Source organism: Cynocephalus volans, chromosome 13 (genome assembly GCF_027409185.1).
Source record: "Cynocephalus volans isolate mCynVol1 chromosome 13, mCynVol1.pri, whole genome shotgun sequence".
Classification (NCBI taxonomy): Eukaryota; Metazoa; Chordata; class Mammalia; order Dermoptera; family Cynocephalidae; genus Cynocephalus; species Cynocephalus volans.
This window is the reverse complement of record NC_084472.1, coordinates 90,517,759-90,541,651: the sequence shown is the minus strand read 5'-3', so window position 1 is coordinate 90,541,651 and position 23,893 is coordinate 90,517,759. Positions and strand designations below refer to the sequence as shown.

Sequence of the window (23,893 nt, the reverse complement as noted above, 5' to 3'; positions counted from 1 at the left end):
TGTTACTGTGATTCTGAGCATCCATGTTTTACAATTCACCTGTAAATTGTCTGAGCTGTTTTAGTGTCTGAGCTATTTTTGAAAATCTACCTTTGCATCATTGTGTGGTATCCAGTACCATTGCTTAGACATTAGTTAAACCAAAGGTGCAGGCTGTTTCTAAACTCGAAGTGAAGAATCATTTCAACCATATCTTTCAGTTAAACTATTTAGTGCAGTCCTGGTATTCAGCAATGTGATAATCAAAAATCAAAAGTATTAGTCTTAGTGTATATATTAACCACCTCTTTTTATTAGACTGAATAAACTTCAAGAAGACTTCTTAAGGCCATTTTATCATCATGCTTAGAAGAGTGGATTAAGAGTTTAGATTCTTAATCAAATGCCTATGTCTCACACATTCCTAAGTTTTATTTTTATTCTTTAATTTTTGTGGATTTTATCATCAGCCGAGAATAGACACATACCTGGCACACATGTCACAACTTCCCAGTTCCATACCCTTGATAGATATTGCTAATCCTTCTCAACACTATAATCGAGGCAGCCACTATAACAGATCATCACTGGCATATGAGATGAAGTGCATTTGCCATCTCTATTTAAGAATGCTTATGACAGCTAGGTAAAAAATTCATGCTAGGAAATGTAAATTTTTATTTGAATCAGGCAAAAAGAGTATTAAAAAGGCAGAAATGATCTCACGTCAAAAGCTTTTTTACCCTCTGCAAAGAAAAACAGAAAATTAGTTTGGTAAGTAGGTAAAGGACTCATTAGAAGACAAAAGCAAAAAATGTTACTGTTTTGCTAATCATCAGCTAATCAAAAGCCTCCTGGCAGGAGCTCTTAGAAGCATTTAGGATGACAGCAAAGTGAATAAACTGGTGTTTGCACAGTAGTTGTTCTGTGTTTTTAAGTGAATATAATAACCGTTAGTAAATTTCTTATTTTCATTGAAAATCCTAACAATTAAATATGTTCAACTAGAAAACAAAACAAGTAGAACATTCAAGATGCAGGTGATACTCCTAACCCATGGTGGTGACCACTGGAATTGCAGGCATTGAGTCTCAGGATGAAATACCCAAGTTTCCAGAGCTTTAGTTCACAATTCCAAATTTTCTCCCCTTCAACTTGCAGTTCCAGGTCACTATCCTGTTTTGACTCACCTGCATCAGAGTATGTTTTTAAACCGGGAAGTGATCAAAATATTTATATATTAAATAAAGTAAAATAGAGTAGTAAGGAACATTCTGGGTTATCAAATTCAAGCATTTCTAAAGGCTTATATTTTGTAGCCAGGCGTATAATCCCAAGAAAATGAAATAATACAAGCAATTCTTCTCTGTATGTTATTTTACCTTCAAATATGAATAAAGAGCATCATTTCTACATAGGAACAACCCAAGTATTTATTTGGAAATTCAATTTGGTCAGATGTTTTTCTTAGGTATTTTGGTCAGATATTTCTGAGATGTTTTTAAGGTGATTGTCTCATTGAGAACTGAAATGGAATTTAGAGAACTCTCACTCATTTTGCAGTAAAGTAGAGCGCAATGATTTTAAGAAATATGTCCAAAATCACATGGCAATGAAAAAAATAATAAAACACAGATCTCTTAACCTTCACTTCAGTGCTATCTCCTTCATTCCACACTTCTTAGCACTTCCAAGAGGTATGTTCAGAGCTCAAACAAATTATTTAGGAACAAATCATTGACTTAATACTATTCCTGGTTAACTATTGAATTTCTGTAAAATAAGTTCCTATAATTAACATTACATCATAATTCCAGGGCGTAAAAATAGTAGAAACTTAATGCTATGCATTCTATAATTTTATGATAGTGGCAAAAAAAAATCACTTAAGAAAGCACTTTGCTGGTAGTTAAACTATTTGCCATTATCTCTTTGGGACTGAGAAGAGGTGCCATATGATTCTAATAGCACATTAACAATGTTATTAATTTAACGTCATGGTTTTTCAGACTGTAAGAAAACATATTCTCATAAGGTATCTGAATTCTGTCTTCAATAACTTTATGTAAAACATTTCTGGTAAAAATCCTAATTGATTAGAGATGACTAGCTACCATTTTTCAAGTGCCCAGTATTGCCATGAATAACATGCTATTTAATTCATAAAAATAACTGAGAACCCAACATTAATGAAGAACAGTTAAAGACTTTTAAGCAAAGTTTAATCACATGACTACTTAGCAAAAAGAGTGATTCAGTGTCTGTACATCAGTAAAAATGACCTTCTAGATGTGTGAAAATAATACTAATATGTAAATATTCATTAAATCATAATATGTAAGATGGGTTACCTCTTTTCTGGAGACAATTTCCATTTCAGGATGAGTACCATTCTTATAATTATTGTACAAGTTTTTCTTTTAGTCATCAGTCTAGACTTTTTACTTTACCTTCTAATTTAATACTGAACCTTCTCTAAGTACATAAAAACTGATTTGTTTATTTTGGAAGTGGAAACCAGTACAAGGAGGAAAAACTAGTTTCTTAGCCTACCTCTAAAACACAATTTATCAATTCTTACACTATGTTTTATTTCATATTACAATATTGTTTAGGCTCACCACAAGCTGGCAATTCGAAATTTTTGATCACTGTAGAAGTGTTCTAAGAGTGTCCTGAATATGACACTTTTTGGCGACCAACTGTGCATGTGGGCGTCTCATGAAAGCCATGATCCACACAGAGGACAATGCTCTGAGGCCCATTGGTGCTGCTCTTCTGCAAACATGTAGAATTAATATTTCTAAATTAGGATATATCTATCTTATTTTATTTTTTTACTTGTTTGCTTTATTTCTTATTTAGTATCTATTTTTCTGCCTTTTCACTGTCTGATTCAGAATTCAGCAAATTAAAATAACCATGTAAACTTATCAGACCAGATATTTTTTCTAATTTTATATTGTTGACAACCTAAAAATCTAACTATTTTCTAAGAACTAAATATATTAGTATATGCCTTTTCTGTCTAAAAGGAGGAAGGAATATTCTCTTGCAGAGAGATGTTTTTGTTTGTTCCTGGGCAAGATTGCATTCTTGTTCAGTGAGATAGAATTAAAATATTAGAAGCAATTGTAGAGTTATGCATAAGGTGGCTTATCAGACTGATCTACATAAAGAATTGCAAAATTATAAGCTAACGTTTTAATTGGTTAGTTGGTGCTAATTTACCAATTAATAAAAAATAGAGTTCCAGAAATAGTTTGTAAATTGAGGTTTAATTTCCACTAAGTAGTTTTTAATACTCTGGTAAAATGTTTTTGTGTGGTAGCAACATAAGATAAAATTTGTCAAATCTTGCCTTTCTGCCTGGTGTTTTTAACCTTTCATGCAGACAAAGATTTTCAAACTAGAATGTCAGTTCTTCATCAACCGAAAGTTTATCTGCGACGATGAATCATCAAATATTACCAAAGCCAAAAATACGTGTACTTGGTATGCATTTCTATACACATTCCAGACATCATACCACAATTGTCCTCTTGCAGCGTCACATCACATATTACAGGAGCTCCATCCTGTCCTCTCTTGCCTTTATAGGTATTTCAGCAATTATCCCAATAGATGGCCGTGGAAAATGAAAAACTTACATCTACCATTTTTGCTTAATATCAATTTCAGTGTGCTGCTCAGAATGAAGAAAAATGTTTAAAGTTCAATATTTTTTTTAAAAAAAGGTTATATTTTGATTTATTAGATCATTTATTTTAAACTTACCCTGAACTCACTTAATTGGAAAGATATCTATACCTGATTGAAGTACCATGTAGTTTAGTTTAACTTCAAATCAAATTATGTGGGTTTTACTGAAATATCACGTCTATGTTGACAGATGAAGGATATCTCAAGTTCTGCTTATATTTTATGTTTTAAAGATAACACCTGGCAACAATGAGAGAAAAATTGTAAGGAAGGCTATGTTTTATGAGGATTGGATGATGACTGTAAATATTTTTCTAAACATCAAACCATTTCTTTATGTAGAAAGTTTCAATTTACAGTCAATAGGCAAGATTCTGAAGTTAAAGCTGTAGAATAACTTTAGCTCTTTATTCAGTATTCATGAGGAAATGTTATTCTTTTCTCTCCTCCCATGCAATATTTGTAGATAATTTGAGTTATGCAGAGAAATGTAATGCAGAAATGTATATCAGAAGAGAAGGTAGACAGGAACAAGGTCAGGTTGCATGATTTCTCTTTGGGAAGACATTTTTGTAATTATAGTAAATGGTACTTTTGATCTCAATTTTTATAATTTTTTTTAGAATATCTAATTTAATGAAGACAGACCAATGAAATTTTGCCATGACAAAAATTTTCATGGAACTGTTGTTCTATCTTAACAGGCCTCCCTGTATCAGTCCTCTATAGACAGAAGCCTGGAAAGACCGAGTAGGTAAGAATCTCATTATATTATGCAACCAGAATATTCTATACCAGTGGTTTATTTTTCAATAGTAATATTATTCAACAAAATAGTAATGAGGATTATGTATAACTCATTTTTATTCTGAGTACCATGCCTCATAAAGTTGTTTTATTTTGTTCCTGCGTCATTTTATTTAGTCAACTACAAGAATTTATAAAAATTAAGCAAAATAATTCTGGATTATTTTACAGACTGAGGTACCCTTCCCTGTCTCCACTACACCCAGTTTTCTTTTCTTTAGATGGATGGGGATTATAAATAAATCATTTTCAATGTTGTTAAGTAACAATTTTGATAATATATTTGGGAAAAATTATAAATTATAAAGTGTTATACACATATTTGTTCATTATACTCTGACCACACAAATCAGAAATGCTATTACTACCAATGAATGAAAGCTTACTACATACCAGGCATTCTTTTTTGGTTATGAATATTCGTGGAGTACAGAGCAAATTGTCACCACTCGTGCCTAAGATGTGATGGCCAGATCCATACTGGCAGCATGCCCATTACCACAAATTGTGATTATACTCCCTGTCCCCAACCCAATTATGCCCCCATTATTCCCTACCCCCTTCCCCATACCCCTTTCCCCAATGCACTTTGTATCCCTAGGTATGTTCTATCTCTCTGCAAGTCCAACGCCCCACTGTGCGTACCAGGCATTCTCAGTACATATTCAGTCCTTGACAACACTGTGAGTTAAATACTATTGTCTTCATTTTATCTCTGAGGAAACTGACACTTAGGCTCAATGACTTACTAAGTTTACACAGTTGACAAGGAACAGAGACAAAACAAAATTAAACCAAGATAGCCTGTAACCACTAAGTATAATCCCCTAAGAGTCTGTCCAAGGTAAATTCTGTTAGTAAGCTTTAAATATAACACTTACTTTAAAATATCACCAAAATTTATTTAGAATTTATTTAAAATATTACCAAAATTTGGACATAGTTCAACAGTACTGTTGAATAATACAAACTCCCAGAAATATTATATCATCAACAACAAATATTCATATAACATTAATTTTCCTTTCTATAGATTTCTATCAACATAAGTAGAAAGTTTTGTGAATTGGGTCCTTCATAAACTGGGTTCATGAGTGCCGTCCAACTACACTAATATCACTAAGAAAGGAGCGCTCTCAGCCCCTTCTTTATTATCTTTTAAATCTTTAAATGCACCTAAAATGTTTGAATTTTAGAGTTTTTATCTGACCTTAAGGCTCTCTGTAAAGACACACAGACCCTCACCTTGACAGGATAGTCACAACAAAAACAAGTCTAGGAGAAGGGACATCCTCCAGTCCTGTGCTTCCCAGGCATGTGTGTTCCATTTACTCATTTGTAAAACTATGATAGCAGCACATACCTCATCGGTTTGCTGTGCAGGGTACACAAGACAGTAATGTAAATATAGCACATCGCACCCTGCTGGGCTCATAGGAGCTGGTGCTGGGCTCACAGGAGCTGGTGCTGTTGCTCCTGTCACTGTTGTTTCCATAATCTTATCCAGTGATTTGACAGACAGTGTGTTGTGTCCCTTCATTTACTAGAGTTCATCTTAAATAATCCTATACTCAGACTCAAAACCAAGATTAAAAAACTCCCTGCCATTGTAGACCGTTGACCCCATTTTATACAACTGAATGAAAGGAATCTAATAATTTATTTGTCAACCAGATTATTGGTCATTCATTATTTAAATAGAAAATGTTGTGACTGCAGTGTAAGGTTTTTCAGAGCTGAGATTAGGAAAAGCTGTAGGCAAGCATTGAGGTGAGAGAAATTTGCCTTCAGCCCTTTCCTCCATGTTGGTGCTACATCCCCACCCCCAGATATATTCATGTTATTGGAAGTTCCTTTATAGAGAAAAGATACAGATTGTAACACTGAATTGTCAGCCACAACATAGTACGTGAATAGAACTTTAACTTTAAAAGATGATTGTAAATGTACATCGACACAAAATGTCATGAATGCATAGCAGCTTTATTCATAATTGCTAAAACCTGGAAGCAAGCAAGATGCCCTTCAACAGGGGAATGGATAAACAAACTGTGGTATATCCCTGTAGTGGAATGTTATTCAGCAATAAAAAGAAATGAGCTATCAAACCGTGAAAAGACGTAGAGAAAACTTAAAAGCAAACGGCTAAGTGAAAGAAGCCAATCGGAAACAGCTACGTACTGTATGATTCCAACCATGACATTCTGGAAAAGGCAGGACAGTAAAAAGATCAGTGGTGGCCAGGTGTTTAAGGGGAGGAAGGGAGGGTGAAAGGTGGAGGACAGGGGATTTTTATGGCAGTGAAACTGTTCTGCATGATACAGCAGTGACCTCAAAACTCACCGAATGTACAACCCAAAGCATGAACCCTAACGTAAACTGTGGACTTTGGGTGATAATGATTGTCAAAGTGAGCTCACCGATTGTAACAAATGATCCATCCTAGCAGAAGATGTACATAATAGGGGAAATTGTTGTAAGAAAAAGGAAGTATAAGAGAACTCTCCATATTTCCCATTTAATTTTTCTGTAAACTAAAACTACTCTAAAAATAGTCTTTTAAAACTGCTCTAAAAATAGTCTATTAATTTTCTTAAACGATGATTATAAGGAAATCATGTTTAATGTCAAGGAATGACTCCCCACCAATGCAGTTTGGGGTGGGGGTTTAGGAGGTATACCATTGTCACTAGCGCATTCCACCAGGCTTTCTGGCGCACATGTTAACCTCTTCCAATACCAAACAAACCAATGCTGATTCCTTCTTTCAGTTCTGCAAGCATGGCCAGTGACTTTAGGAAGCGGAGGAAGAGTGAGCCTGCAGTGGGTCCGCCCAGGAGTTTGGGGGATCAAAGTGTAAGCAGGACTAGCCCAGGCCGAGCAGACCTCCCAGGATCAAGCACCACCCTTGCAAAGTCTTTCATTAGTTCCTCCCCTTCTTCCCCATCGAGAGCAAAAGGTGAGTAATAATAACGGATATGCAGACAATTTGCTAGTTTAAGTTGCTATGGTATCCTAGCGTACCCTGTGAGAGCTGGTTCGGTGGTCGTGATATGCACTAGCTTTTGCCTACAGTGTCTTGAATAAAACGTAATTGCACAGTGATAGCTTTCTTCCTACCCAGACGGATCCAGGTATCGAGCCTCCTGACTGGCTTCAAAGACTCTGACTAGCATCTGTTGATGCCTTGTTCCCCACAAAATGAATCATTTGTTTGTTTGTTCTTTAATGAATTCAAAATATCAAATAATTTATTGTCAGGCTATAAAAAAGGTGACATTTATAAACATTTATATATAGTCAAAATTTTCTAATGTTACTACAGCTAGCAAATTAATCAAATTTATAGAATAGGAATTACAAGCAGCAAGAGGGAATTATTGTCTAAAACATACATTAGTTTTCTTTTTTAAATTATTTAATTCTAGATAAATAATTGCCTAACCAATTAAATTCTTTGATCATTTGCCCTATATTTTGGACCACCTTCGCATATACAATAGAGTATCCACTTCCTGCCATGCAACACGGTGGGCAATTAACACAGTTCACGGTAACAACTAACTGGTTTCAAACCCTAATTATAAAATTTAGAAATCACCAAGCCATTTTTCCAGATGGCTCTAATTAGTGAGCTGAGTGTTGAAAGGGAGTAAGTCACTCCTTCAGGTCTCTGGAAGACCATTTAGTGCCGCACTGCCTTGAGGACAGGACATTTCTGAGATGGAGAGTGAAGACCGAACTGGTATCCAAAGGAACCTAGGGCTGTACCAATCTGGGGCCCCTAATCTCCTCCAGTCTCTTGAGGTTGAAACAGAAAAGAGAAGGAGTTTGAAATGCATGAAGAAAATGAGCTCTAACAGAAGTCTCCGTAAAATAGGACAGATACAGCCACACGTAGCAAATTTGGGCACTGAAGGTGTTGTCACATGGTAGTTAAAGCTAAGTGGTAGCTGGTTTGTATGCACAAGGTAAACTGGTCCTGATGGTTGGACTCTGGGTCGGCAATAGGCCTGAGAAAGCTGCAAATATTAACTGGATGATTCAGAGGGAGCCTCATTCATTACACCTTTCCTCCGATTGACAGATAGGCCTTTAGCAGATTCTACTCATTTATGCAAACAAACGTCTTAAGGTAACAAGTAGGTCATGAAATGCCATTGATTCATTATTGCTGGATACTACCCAAAAGTTAAAGGATTCTGATGAATTTAGATTCGTAGGGAGTGTTTAATCAACTTCCTTTCCCAAACAGTATATATCTATTTAACGTGCTTGCCTACTTTTGAAAAATTTGGGAGAGATTGTAAGGCATGAGTTGTCAGTAGAGATCTTTTCCTCCACTAGGTTTTATCTCTAAGAAGAAAATGTCCCGTTAGTTGTAACTTGGCTTCTCATTTATCAGTTAATTCAGCAAAGCAAAAGAAAAGAACATTTTCATAAATATTTCAAATTGAGGTCTAATTTAGGTCTCTATTATCAAATTGCAAAAAAAAAAAAAAAAAAAAAAAACCTTCCTTGGGAAAAAGGCACAATGCATTTACCTCTGATGGAAGTTTTACATTCTATCCAGTTATTTTTATGAAAACAATGTGCCTAATAAGAGGTTGAAGATAGAGCGATTAGAGAGGTAAATCAGTTCGTTTAAAGATGCCCTAGTTATTTTTTTCTTGTAAAAATACTAGCGCAGTAGTTCACAGCATTTTGATTTTGCAGCTTTGGAAAATACTTTGTCTCATAGCTTTTTTCTATCCAATGCTCATAAAAAATTATTTGATATAGTTATGGGAGTATTAATTAAATGTAAATTTATAAACTACTCTTTACGTATGTAGATTATTATAAATCAAATGAGACACAAATCCTGACTCTATTAAGTTGATTAAATCTAGAATACTTTTGGCATTAATTGTTAAATGTTTAAATTCTGCTAGGTGCAATTAGCTTAAGAGGTATTGATGTGTTTTTGGCATACCGTATTGGCAGAAAAATGTACAAAGTATGCAATAGAAATATTAGCTACTAATTACTTGTACATGGTCTTGTTCACTCTAATATCTGCAAAGCTACATTCATTGAAAAAGTATTATCTTGCTGTAGAATTGAAGTTTTTTCTCTGAAGTTGAAGCTACATGTGGTAATCAGTGTCTAGATGAGACCACACTAACTGCTCTCTCTTTGCTGTGCTGTCTGATGCTTGCTGACACGCTCTCCTCTCTTTGTGAACCTTTTAACTTCTCCAAATGTCTCTCTTCTACCATGCTGCCCTGGATTAAAAGGTGGGGATGATAGCAAAATGTGTCAGTCCCTTTGCAGTTACTCAGGGCTCAACGGCAACCCTTCCAGTGAGTTAGATTGCTGTAGCACTTATAGACAGCATTTGGACGTCCCCCGGGACTCACAGAGGGCCATTACTTTCAAGAACGGCTGGCAAATGGCCCGGCAAAATGCAGAGATCTGGAGCAGCACTGAAGAAACAGTTTCCCCCAAAATCAAATCCCGTAGCTGTGATGATCTCCTCAATGACGACTGCGATAGCTTACCTGACCCACAAACCAAGTCAGAAAGTATGGGCTCCCTGTTATGTGAAGAGGACTCCAAAGACAGCTGCCCCATAACGTGGGCTTCCCCCTACATCCAGGAGGTTCGCAGCAATGGCAGATCAAGGATCAGACACAGGGCCCACAATGCCCCAGGGTTCCTAAAAATGTACAAGAAAATGCACCACATTAACCGCAAGGATCTGATGAATTCAGAGGTGATTTGCTCTGTAAAGTCGAGAATACTGCAGTATGAAAAAGAGCAGCGGCACAAGCGCCTGCTTCACGGGTGCAGCCAGTCCTCCACGGAGGAGGTGCCCAGGGACATGGTCCCCACCCGCATTTCTGAATTTGAAAAGTTGATTCAAAAGTCCAAATCCATGCCAAATTTAGGAGATGAAATGCTATCTCCCATAACTCTAGAACCACAACAAAATGGTTTATGTCCCAAGAGGCGATTTTCCATTGAGTCTTTGCTGGAGGAGGAAAATCAAAGCAGACATCCTTCTCAGGTACAAAGAAGCTGCACGTCTAAAACCCTGGTGCCAATTCAAATTGAGGTCACCAGCGAAGAGCAACCGAGAACTCATATGGAATTTTCCGACAGTGACCAAGATGGAGTTGTGTCTGACCACAGTGACTACATTCATGTGGAAGGGTCATCCTTTTGCAGTGAAAGTGATTTTGATCACTTTTCTTTCACATCTTCTGAAAGCTTTTATGGATCCAGCCACCATCACCACCACCATCACCACCACCACCACCACCGGCACCTCATCAGTTCCTGCAAAGGCAGATGCCCTGCCTCCTACACTCGATTTACCACGATGTTGAAACATGAAAGAGCAAAACATGAAAATCTTGAAGAGCCCAGAAGGCAAGAAATGGACCCTGGCCTTTCCAAACTTGCATTTCTAGTCAGTCCTGTGCCTTTCCGGAGGAAAAAAAATTCAACTCCCAAAAAACAGACTGAAAAGGCAAAATGTAAAACATCTGTATTTGAGGCCCTGGACTCTGCCCTCAAAGATATTTGTGACCAAATTAAAGCTGAAAAGAGAAGGGGAAGTTTGCCAGACAACAGTATATTGCACCGTCTTATCAGTGAACTGCTGCCAGATATTCCTGAAAGGCATTCATCCCTTAATGCTGTAAAAAGGAGCCCCATGCACCAGCCTTTCCACCCACTGCCTCAAGACGGTGCTATTCATTGCCCATTGTACCAGAACGAATGTGGGAGAATGCCTCACAGTGCCTCCTCCCAGGACGTGGCCACAACCAACGACAACTACCACCACCAAGACCATGATAGTGCACTGACTCTCCAAGGTGGACGAACTTTTCTTTCTTTTTGCCTGTGGTTCAGATACCCACCCTCCAGCTCTTTCATTTCCATTCCTACATCTCGTCATTCCTGAGCTGTGAGACCACGTGGCATCGCTGTGTGTTGTGAAGCAGGTGCTCGATGTGCAGTCATGTCTTACTGAGTATTCCTCATTTGCCCATGTGATGTATGGACTTGATGTGTGGCTTAAAGTGATCATCAATTCACAAAAATTTACTTTCTCAAAATCAAAAGGGAAAACTATGTCGTAGCTTAATATTATGGTTGAAATAATTGTTACTTAACATTGAGACAATTGAGTAAACAATTTACCAAATGAAAAAGAATATTTCAAGACAGAAACTATAATTTAGTAGCAGTATCCTTAAGAGCTCTTTTTTCATTTTAAAATAAATCAAAACCAATAGTTTAACAAAGTTTTATTTGATTTTTGTATTAACTTTATAGTCATTCATTCAATAAATAATTTGCCCACATTCTACATAGAAGATACCATATCAAAACATTCAGGAAGCAAAAACTGAAATATGTGATGTAGTAATTGATGGACAATTACAGAGATTAGGATTTGTTTAATAACTTCTTCCATTTGAAGGACACAACTGAGATAAAATTTTTGTGAATGTATCTTTAAGCTGCTATATATAAAAGTCTCATTTCCATCATTCAGTGTTTTCATTCTCCCGTTTTTTCCATTACTTAATTCATTTTCTATTTCTGCTATAACAATCCTATATTGAAATTTGAATTAGACTGTTTAGACTAAAAGTGACTCTCGAGTCTGTTTTCATAGATAGCTTTTAAGTGGCAACACAAGGACAAATAGTAATTCAAATACAAAGAACATTTTTTGAGATTTACATAAAGTAAAAACACAGTGTATTTTAATATTTTTATCTAATTCTTTTCATTAATTCTTAAAATGCATCCATTTACTATGTTAATTTTAAGAGGCTGGAATGAGTATTCCAGGCTGAAACTTGGGTTAACAGAGAACCTTCTATGCACCAGACACTACAAAGTGCTTTACCTACATTTTCTAGTTAAAATTGGCAGAAACCTAGAAGATGGATATTAACACAAGCACTGTTTTACTACTAAGGAAATTGAGGCCCATGGAGAACAAGAAATTTGCCCAAGGTCACACATATAGTAGGTAATGGAAAAAGGATTCAAACCCCTAATAATTCAGAATTTATAGTATAAAATATAATCTCAGTATCCAAAAAAAAGAGAAATAATCCAGATTTCATAATAGTGTCATATATGTGGCTCAATTGTTAATTATTATTGCACAAATTTATTTTATTAGTATTTATCTTTGCTTTCATCTATACCATGCAACATGCTTCAAAAATAATGAATTTGAATTTTAAAAATCAACTTCTACAATTGGAAATACTCACTGATTGAGACATGTCAGAATCCAAGTATTTAATAAATTAGCCACCTTCTCCAGTTTTTCAATATCTTAATATAATTACCTCTCAATTTTATGTGCAGATGGAATACATTATTGAAACATGGTTTGAGAGGGCTTTCAAATGCATTTAAAGAAGATTTTCTTTCTTAATAAAATATTTACTTTCTAATTGTATTTAGTGTAAAAAATAGTTTATCGTCCATGAGTTCATAAAAGTAATTTAAAATTTATGATCATTTTGAGAGTCCTATCTTTAAAATATATTAACTTAGAATGAAAAATATACTGCACATAGTCTTCTAGCATGCATGAAAATAACTGGTTAAGTTTTACATGAAACATTTGTGGCTGTGTCTCTTTCCTAAACCTAAAGATTTTGGAATTCACAACTCACAGAGTTAGACATTTATCCTTATATGTAGTGCAACTGATATCCCACTTATTGTAAGCAGTGAATTCATCCATATACTCAAAATAGTCAAAACCTTTAAATATTTTCTTTTTATGGATCGGCCTTTTAAATTCCTTCACATGGATAAAATAAATTTTATTTTAATATCTCTTGTTATTTAATATAACTAAATTTATTAAAGGCTTAAAAAAAAGAATTGACCAATTTTGACCTAGTGAGACTGGTAGAATTCTATAGCCTAGGCTACTGGAATACTTCTAATCTCTAGGTACATTTCCACACATAAGCCACATAAATGCATAAGGTGTAAGATGCTATTAAGAAATACTTGCAATCATAATTTTTTAATGTAAGTATTTATATTTTGCTTTAAGGTGAACAAAAACAGTTCAATATTTTATAAGCAATTTGGCAACCAGTATGATGCTTTCTGCTTATCCCTTTGTTTCTTGGAGTAAGTACTTAGTTGATGATAAGGTAGTTTATGAGCTGGCCACTAGGGAAGGCCATCTTTAGATAAAGTATATGACATCTTAAGACAACAATTATTTTAAACTAGAGAGAGAAAGAGGGAGAGAATGGACATGACTTTGGTTTTATCTCTTCCTTTTTCATTACTGCATTGTTGTTCCACAAAATATTTTCTGTTTCTACGAATTGTTACTGTTTTCAAATTCCTCATCCTCTACAGATCTGATAATAGTAATTACAAATTGGAGGCAAAAAGAATAGAAATAAAAAAATACCGAAATTTTTTAATGTGAAAAATCCCTATGACTATGAATTGCCTACACCGGGTGCTGCAGTATAATTGATCAGCAGTGTAACAATTATATTTATATATACAATGATGATATTTCTGCAACCTCAGATAATTTTCCTTTTGAAATGCTCTTTTCTGTGTCATATATCACAACTTTATAATTACCTGTGAGTTTTATACCCATGTTTTCAATTGTGGTGTCTGTCCAAACTTGGGAGAGGAAATAATTGCCACCATAGAAAATGACTGAGCAAGTCTGCTTGTAATTATGTGGATACTCACTCTGACTGGCCCTGTCCTTTCCAATAGACCATGAGTCCCCTAGAAGTTACTCATCCACTTTGACTGACTTGGGGAGAAGCATACCAAGGGAAAGAAGAGGAACTCCAGAAAAAGAGGTAGGTAGTCTAATGGCATTGGGATCTTTTTAAGCAATATGCTTGATAAAGCACTTGACCAGCCAAATTAACATCCAAAATCAGTAAAGAACCCAGACTGAAAACATGAAGTAACAACTGAGAAGTTGGAAATAGTTTTCCTTAAAGCCTGAGCACAGGACTCAAAGCATTTTGCTCTCTGACCCTAGCTCCATTTCTTCCCCAGTTGTGGTCCAGTTTTGGCAATGAGGCCTCTCCAAGTCTTGACCTGATATTCATGAATTAACAGTTGTGATCTAAAAGAATCCTGAGCTGGGCCACCTCACGAAGGGAGGAGGTGCCCTCTGTACAATTTCTCGGCCCACTGATTTAAGAGAAAGACCTACGTCAGCTGTGTTGAAAATCAGTACAAATCTACATAAATGATTTTTGCTAGCTTACTTCCATTGAAGAAGATTTCTGGAAAAAGCTTTTAACCAGCCCAGTACTCAATGGCTCTGCCCTTGGGAACCTGTACCAACTGACTCTTTGTGCATGGCCCTGAGCCATGACATGAGAACATGAGCTCTTGCTCATACTGTCTTGGAGACACGAGGGTTTGATGGAAACTGAAAGCTGGTCTTGGACTGGCAAACACTTCAGGGGGATCTTAACAGGTGTCTGATACAGTCCAGTGCCTATAGGACCCCCAAAGAAGTCAGGAATGATCCAGCTTTCCTAAAATTCACCAGAATCACAGGGAAAGGGTGAGCAGATTATTGGTTGGTGGGGAAGGAGGAGCTGGCATAGCTGGCTGTAGGGTGCAGGGTTCCTCAGGTAGATTTGTGGGCCCCAAAGTTGGAGGATGGGCATGAGCCACATCTCATTATGACTAAAAGATTATGCTATTATGCTTGATAGTGTGCTAGAGGATTCCTGAACCCTCCGGGGAATGCAAGATGATCATGCCTATACTTTTGACAACTAGGCTCCCAGTGATAATTGAGCTAATATTTCTTTGCTAATATGTTAATAAATGTTTAGTAAAGGGAAAGATGACTTCCTTCATGACTTTGGTTCTTTTATTATAATTTAGAAGGAGTTGTGTCAATCCATGGAACATGGAGCCATTGACCCTCCACAGTTATCTCAGGAAAAGTCTTTGTAATAGACACAATTACCAGCATACTTCCAAAAGTTCATTGAAAAACAGAACTAAAAGATAATATGAATATCTCCATGAACTTTTTGAAGACTCCTGTACACCTAGGACAGAATCCTCTGCAGGCATTTTATTTTCCTATCATGGCATTAACCTACCTTAGTTCTTAGGATGAAATATGTCTAAAAGCAGAACTAATTGATTTACATGTAAATTGCATGTAGGATTTACATTATATATGTTTCATCATTCCTTGAGGTTTCATTTTTCTTTAATGCATGCTTTCTTGTAGGAAGTCCAAATTTTAAGTTGGTGCTAATTGTATATCTTCCTTTTCAGAAATTGCCTGCAAAAGCTGTGTACGATTTTAAGGCTCAGACATCTAAGTAAGTAAGATGAGTATTCATCATATGATTTAAATTGGCTTTAAATATGTTCATAATACTTTATATGAGATAAATATTGTAATGGGTTGTGTTACAATAGAACTAATTGCCAATTCGGCAATTCACTCTAATTAAAAGGTTCTTCAGAATTAATTGGGATGGGTTCATTTTATTTCCATTTTGAGTTTAGTTGAGAAACACTGAGTTTTAAATCACGTTGAACATGTTAGATAAAACACAATGAGTTCAAAAGGACAGGAAAAATAATTGTTTCTACAGTTTTTGTATCAAGAATGAATTAAAAATAAAGTGTTGGGGAGTAATTAACCCTAGCTGGGAGAATTTAGTACCATTTATTTATCTGGCTATGATGATTAAACTGTGCACAAAAATTTCTGTAGTAAAATTTCCATCTCAGCACAGGAAGTTTAGAGATTCTGAGCAAAGTTCTATCCTGTAGTCTTTTGATGTTGGTGTTTTCATGCTCCGCTGTTGTGGTATTTCTTTTACCTTTTGTCTTTAGGAACTTGGTCATCAGGTAGGCATGTGCTTAAGTAAGGTTCGTACTAAACACATGAGTAAACTTAAATAGGAGGAAGTTGTCCAGATATTGTGTGGCCCATGTGCAAAGACCTTATTTAAGAAACTTCCTTAGAATTCAAGATAATGAATTCATTGTAAATTGCCATTAAATTACACTGTGTTGTTTAAACTGAATATATAATAACCAAAATATTTTATTCATAAAATGCATGTAATGTGAATTAATAGTTCAAGAAACTATCTCTGGCAAAAGACATAAAAAATATAATCACTCACTTTGGTAGTGCTGCTGAGAATGAACTAAATAGGAAAAATACTGTTTAGAAATTAAGATGTTGAACATGTCTTAAATCTTGTAAAAAATAAAATCCTGAAGAAAAGTTTACATCTTTTCGATTAGATAAGTAACATCTGCTTTGTTTCTACTGCACTCTGGTCCTAATTACTGTTCTTTGGACGTGGTGTGACAATTTTTACAATGTATGTCAGTTTTATAAAATAATGATGTAAAGCACATATGAGAGTACTTCAAAAAACTGGTGGAAAAGTTGAATTAAAAGATAACATGAACTCTACCATGAACCTTTTAAAGACCCTTCATCCATTTCATTTCTTCTTTATGGCAATCAATCAAAAGCTTCCTTAAATATATAAAATTCTGAAGAAATAGCAGGGCATATAATACAGGAAGAGTGTTTGCCCAGGGCTCATAAGGTGTTCTGAGAAATCTTAATAAAACACAAGCTTTGAAGGGGGAAATAACATGCAATGCAGAGGAAAGGTGCTTGGGGTCTTGATTGTATCACTGGATTTTGTTTACTCCAAGTCCCAGGCCCCCACCCTCTTCTATGGCCACGTCCTCATGGCCAGTGAGCGGAGGGTCCGGGAAACTCGCTGTCCCAAGCACTGCACGTGGGCGTGGAGACAGCACAAACTCTGTCGGAGGTTGTCCCTACCACCTGCACCTTTCACCAAGGTCGTGACTAGGTTTTTCTAAACCAATGGTATTTAGTTTTATAAACCTTCAGAGAGGTGGATTAACCACCCACAGAAGCCATCTCATAATTTGAATAAGAAAAAAGTGTTTCTCTTATACTATAAATAAGTTGATCATATTGCAACTTAAGCACATTCCTCTTCTGTTCTCAGGGGATATAGGGAGCAGTCGATCATCCCCAATGTAGTTATATATTTGAAACAAAAATCAGGGTGACAGACAACAGGGGGCAGCTTTAAAAGGGTCACTAACACAGACAGCACTGAAAGTTACACAAGGACCAGTCATATATTTAAATGATTTCAATTAATAGGTAGATGACAGTGCTTTTATGAACAAGAAACACATATATCTGTTTTAAATAAATATCTGTTTTAAAAACCATTTTTCTTTACCTCATTCAAGAAAATTTAATAATAATAATTTTTAAAATACAACTAAGTAACTCACCAAAAGCAATATCTCAATTTTTAAATAGGAAAAAGAGATAAAATGCCATTCCAAAGGTTGTCAATGGCTACTAATCAAAAATGGAAAAAAGAAAAAGCAAATTTATCAAAGTGGGACTCAGAAATTCTAGCTCTGAGATGAGAAAGACACAGTTTTGAAAACTGGAGAGTAAGACAACTTTCCCTTTTCTAGATAACTTCAAAACTTTAAATGCAAACCTATACAAATAGAAAAGATTTCTTTTTATATTTGTAAGACAAAAATTAGTTGTCTAATTTACATGTACAAAGGTACTTCAAAAAGCTCAAAAAGTTTTCCATGAACTTTTAAAAGTACCCTTGTATATTAAAAAAGAAAACAAAAAACTAGTTTCATTTCCAGAAACGAAAGATACATGATACAAAAAAACTATACTATTTGGTTGTAAACATTAAATGTTTTGTTTTGTTTTCTGTTTTTTACATTAGGCATTCGCATAAAAAAGGGAAATACTGTATTTGAGTGTAAAGCTCTGTGAAGCTTCTTTGTTTTGAGGGTTACTGATAATTCAATGCACTTTCATTGTCGAGATTTTAGCGCTTCTAAATGTGTAATAATTCTTTTAATATTCAACGGTTTTCTCAATTAAGTCTTTTAATTAATGAGAAATATTCTACATTTGCTATAAGCCTCTCTCCATCACATTTTCTGCACTAATAAATGATCCAACTTAAAATTCTGAACTAAACAATGCAGAAGATTCAGGAGTGGGAAGGCAGATGTGTAGGAAAGTGAGACTCTTGGGAAAAGATGCAAATTAATTGCCTTCCATTAAAGTATAATTGTGAAAGCAAAATAATGAAGCAACATAATTACCTGGGTGATGAAGCCATGAAAACTTGCTATAGGAAGGGTGATACATTCAGGCACGAATTATTCAAAATGAAAATAAAGTTAATATCTTGAAAATATTTTAATTGTTTTTAAAAAAAAAGAAGACAGCAAGGATTTGTGCAAGTCTTTGCACTTAAAACAGTAAATTTTGTGCCCCAGAGAAAAATAAACGTATGACATCTTTTCTACCACACAAAATAAATTTCTTATCAAAATATTTCTACTTAAATACCTGTCAACCAAATTCAAAAGTCTACAAATAAAATTTTTCTGATGTTGGCACTTCTGTACTGAGGTCACATGATATTTATTTTTCTCATTGTAAGCTTTAACACATCGAAAAGTGATTGGGGAAGGGGATAACTAAGCTAACTAGCTTCAGGACAAAAAAAAAATCAGTGCAAAAGTAATCTCTCATTTTGCCAGACTTCACAAAGCCTCTACTATAAACTAATGATTAGATAGCAATAGTCTGTTCCCTTCTTTAAATTTCATATCAATCTGCCTGAGATTTATATCAGACACCGTGTTTATACTTGTTCTTCTTGAAATCATTTCTAAAGTTATTAAAGTGAATTCCAAGACTTTGCAAGGAAAATCCTTATCTAACTGAGCTTGATGGGTTTTTCAAAATTGAAAGTATATTTCCCAGACAAATTCAAATCTAGTGAAGTTATTGATCTTAAGAACAATTTCTGTATATTAAGAAAAAAGTCATTTAAACATGTCTCTTCCAGGGAGCTGTCATTTAAGAAAGGAGATACTGTCTATATCCTCAGGAAAATTGATCAAAATTGGTATGAGGGAGAGCACTACGGAAGAGTGGGCATTTTTCCCATCTCATACGTAGAGGTAATAAGTCCTTTTCCCTTTCCTCTTGGATGGTGGTTGTTTCAAAGTCATCACAGCTTCAAGGATAAATGACTGTTTTCCTTTCTAGAAACTCATCCCTCCTGAAAAAGCACAGCCTGCAAGACCACCTCCCCCAGCCCAGCCTGGAGAAATCGGAGAAGCTATAGCCAAATATAATTTCAATGCAGACACAAATGTGGAGCTGTCACTGAGGAAGGTAACCAGCCGTCTTCTTCCTGGGTGCATTTGAAAAAAATGCATATTTTCAAAACTAAAATAGAGTATCTTCTTCCTTACACACTTTTGTGTTTTCCCCATTTTCTAAAAAGGACTAAAGGCTACCCAGAATCACTGTTACCTCCTGGTCTCTGTGTCCTTCCAGGTGAGGTTCTCTGTAGGGCATAAAACTTCCCTGAGAGCCTCCCTTTGTGCCTTAACCCAGGAAGCAGGGCCCCAAATTCTCTCCAAGAGGTGCATCGGGCTGAATATGAAGGAGTTGTACATGAGGGAGCATCAGGAGGAAAAAGCACAATCTTGATTCCACTGCAAAATGTTGTCCTGCCACTTTATTACTCAATCTTTTAAAAACAGATGACGCAGTACTTACTTGTCCCTGTCTTGGAATCAAGGAATGGTCTTAAAGTAATGAAGATACGGAGAGAACAGAACTGAGGTCACCCGAGGTGGGAAAGGGGAAGGAGGAAGGGGCTAGTGAGAAATTGGTAGAGGGCCACAAAAAATGATGACATAGCATAGTGTCAAATATACTAATTACCCTGATCTGAGCATCACGCATTGCACACAGGTACTGATGGTCAATGCTGTACCTACAGATATGCACAATCAATTATGTTTCAATTTTTAAAAGTTGAAGTAATAAAGATGCTTCTTGCCTGGGAGCCTCTCTCAAGAGCCATCTGTGCCGTGCTGTTTCCTTGACCATCCTTCTCTGGGCCTCATGACTGACCCAGTCACTAGCAACGCATCCAATTCTAGTATCTCTTCTTAGCAATATTTGAAAGGACTCTTAACTCGCTACTTGACACAGTTGGGAATGATAAATGAACTATTTCTACTGTTTGCTAAACAATGACATATATTTGTTTGAGGTAACTGCTTGTCTGCACACAGCACAGACTAGTAATGTTTAGGGTGGTTCTGGGACCTCCTGTGCCTACTGGTGGACTCAGCCAGGTACAATGCAGCGAAATACCCCACTTGCGGTCCTGGAGAACCTCGTCCCATTCTCTCCTTTCTGATTCCCTCCTACCCTTCAAGCTGCACCAAGCAGCCCTGCATGAGCTCTACCATCTTCTGTTTCCTGCTTTAAAGAAAGACTTGGCCAATGCATCTCATAGCTCACACTCCAGCCTAGCAATGCCTGTTCTTGGTGTGTTGTGAAATCAGTGCACTGTTAAGATTTGGGGAGATTCCCTCTTCTCCAGTATGTTCTGCTAAGTGGTGGTGAGACACACTAAATAAACTACCCAGCATTTTGACAAAAAGGGAACTTTCACTTTGAGGAAAAGGAAGCCTGGAGAAGGGCTTCCTACCGTACTAAAGTTACCGATTGTGTGTCACTTCCTTCACCCTATCAGGTGCAGTTGCCCAAACTTCTGGATCACCTTGTGGATGTAGCTGACATTTTTGCTATTTAACAAGAACTTTCCTACTTATTTCTAGGCCATGTGCAGTTTTGAGTTAAAATTTAAACTGGGTTCTGTGGCATTGGCTTGGTCACTGCAGGTAGCAGGAATAGTGATTATAGAAGGTTCTATTATGGCAAAAGCCAAGAGTTCTATTCTGATATTTAATAACCAGTTATAGCATGGCCACCAACTAATCAGAATAGATAACAGTATTACACTGGTGCAGACCAAGGGGATGTCGGACCTGGCTACAGCTACAGTTACTCTAGGCCACTGTCTTTGCCCCCATTCCTTTTAGTTCACTGTTTGTCACTACTTAGCACATATGGATTAAAGAAGAAAAATGGTATGCCATTCAACTTAATCCCTTCTAGAGGCTGATTTCTGCAACAACCCATTTCAGACAGAGCATCCCAATGAGCTGTGATGCACTTTCTTTTCTTTTTTTTTTTTTTTTTTGGTGGCTGGCCATTACAGGGATCTGAACTCTTGACCTTGATGTTACAACACTATGCTCTAACTAACGGAGCCAACCGGTGAGCTCTGTGGTGCACTTTCTGAAGCTCTTCCTAAGGAAGGCCTTTCCATTGAATCTGTCAGAGAGAAGACGATGCTACCATCAAGACTTTACCTGTTAAACTATTTGCTTTTTGAAAATAACTTACACAAATCATTTCACACAATATCAGGATAAACACGTCTAAGCCCATTCATATTAACCAAGCGTCCTTAAGGATGATTCTAATGCCATAAATGGATGATTTAATTGCATATATGTTGATAATCTGTATTTTTCTACTAACTGCTAGGACCTTTACTTGCATTTCCCCTGATTAAACAAAAACTGGAGGTATAAAACTTTCCCAAATGGAAAACTATTGTTTATTAGAAAACATTGACAATTTTTTATTTTATCAGATCTCTACTTATAATGCATTCTCCTAATATTTATTACAGGGAGATAGAGTTATTCTTCTTAAAAGAGTTGATCAAAACTGGTATGAAGGTAAAATTCCAGGAACCAACAGACAAGGCATCTTCCCTGTTTCCTACGTAGAAGTCATCAAGAAGAATGCAAAAGGGGCTGAGGATTACCCTGACCCTCCAATGCCCCACAGCTATTCCAGTGATAGAATTCACAGCTTAGGTTCAAATAAGGTAAGAAGATATTCTGTCACATTAATAATATTTGAAAGCTTGGAGTAAGATCATCAGTATATGATTTTAGGATATTATACTAAAACATCACAAAATTATTGCAAAGAAAGGGATTTACATATTATATATCTGCACATGGGAGTGCGTGTCAGTAAATATAATTAAATTTTTTTAAAATATGTGCTAGTAAAGGTATAATGCTTGATTTTGCTAGTTCTGTTTTCAAGTTAAAATATTGAACAAGGAAGAGAAAGTATTAGTATCATAAAATCTTATAAGATATATATCTGTATTTCTGAAAATACGAGTTTTCTGAAACTTCCTTTTCTGTGAAGCTTGATTATTTCTAAAGTTCGATCTTATATATATGTAAATTTTATTTATATTATATAATTATATATAAATAAATAAAATTATATAAAAATATATACAACATAAAATGCTATATATATATCCCAAAATTGTGTATCTCAAAAACACATGGTTAGTAGGTTGACAAAATTCTATAATTCTCTGGGGGTTGGGGGGACGCTATGTAGAAAATGAGCTAGAGCAAAATTTTTTAATTAGGGTTTGTAAGTCAGTTTGTTTATTAGTTTGAATGAAAATGTTGTAGGTTATTAGAAGTCTTTGTTTATTTTATTAGTTTTAGGACAATTATATGCCAGTTCTGTTTCACTTGAGCCAGTAACTAAAGAGGATTATCTTTCTTGATGTATAATTTAAAAGGGACTTTCCTTCCTGAACTGATTAATTAGAAAAGACTATCCTACTTTCTTTACTCACAATGTGAATTTTTTTTTTCTGTTGAATTATAATATATTCTTTTAATGGGTGGCATTTAGGGATTTCTTTCTCCTTTTCATTAACTTCAAAGTGTAAAACTTCAAATTACCAATGAATTACTTCCAAAATATTGTAATTCTCAACTTTTTAAAAATGTATTAAGTTGCATAATTTATTAATTATTTTAATTGAGATCGAAGCTGAGACATAGAAAAATAAATCATCTAGGGCTAGCAAAATAAAATCAACATATCAAACATTATTAAAATATGAAGTCCGTTCATGGTCCAATGCAAGATTTCCTGTCAAGACAGTGTTCCCAGTGACCTAAACTACTCCTTAAAAATGAGTCTTAAGAAGGATTTTACATAAGTAAATGATGTAAGAATCTGTATTATAAGAGAGGCATTTTCTTTTAATGCCTAGCTAAAGCTAGGCATTTTATTTATTCTAATCCTCCTTGAAGATTGGGTTTCAGTTGTGGGTAATTGCCCTCAATTCTGTATCATTGGATAATGGAACAGTTTGGTATTACCCAATTTTGTTTGATTGATTATAAAGTTTTCCAGAATCTTCTTAAGTATGTTTACTTCACTACCAGTGCTTAACATTTAGAGATCAACATTCTTCCTTCAGTGGTTCCTACTGAAAAAGAAAAAAATAAGAATCTTCATTCATATGTTGTCTCATCCACCACTCAGTCATCTTGAAAG

At 35.6% G+C, this 23,893-nt stretch overlaps 1 protein-coding gene across 13 annotated transcripts in view; it reads left to right on the top strand.

The window, feature by feature from the left end:
* Positions 1-23,893, top strand: part of SORBS2 (sorbin and SH3 domain containing 2) — a 95,000-nt gene that overhangs the window by 48,889 nt on the left and 22,218 nt on the right. For 10 of the 13 annotated variants that reach the window (XM_063076453.1, XM_063076451.1, XM_063076452.1 and 7 more), the window contains 8 exons: positions 4,386-4,435; positions 7,260-7,447; positions 9,768-11,354; positions 14,278-14,366; positions 15,826-15,872; positions 19,473-19,587; positions 19,676-19,804; positions 22,194-22,394. In XM_063076453.1, coding sequence (XP_062932523.1) covers positions 4,386-4,435; positions 7,260-7,447; positions 9,768-11,354; positions 14,278-14,366; positions 15,826-15,872; positions 19,473-19,587; positions 19,676-19,804; positions 22,194-22,394 — 2,406 coding nt within the window. The remainder of the gene's footprint in view (positions 1-4,385; positions 4,436-7,259; positions 7,448-9,767; positions 11,355-14,277; positions 14,367-15,825; positions 15,873-19,472; positions 19,588-19,675; positions 19,805-22,193; positions 22,395-23,893) is intronic. The other 3 variants (XM_063076460.1, XM_063076459.1, XM_063076461.1) reach the window with 1 other exon arrangement.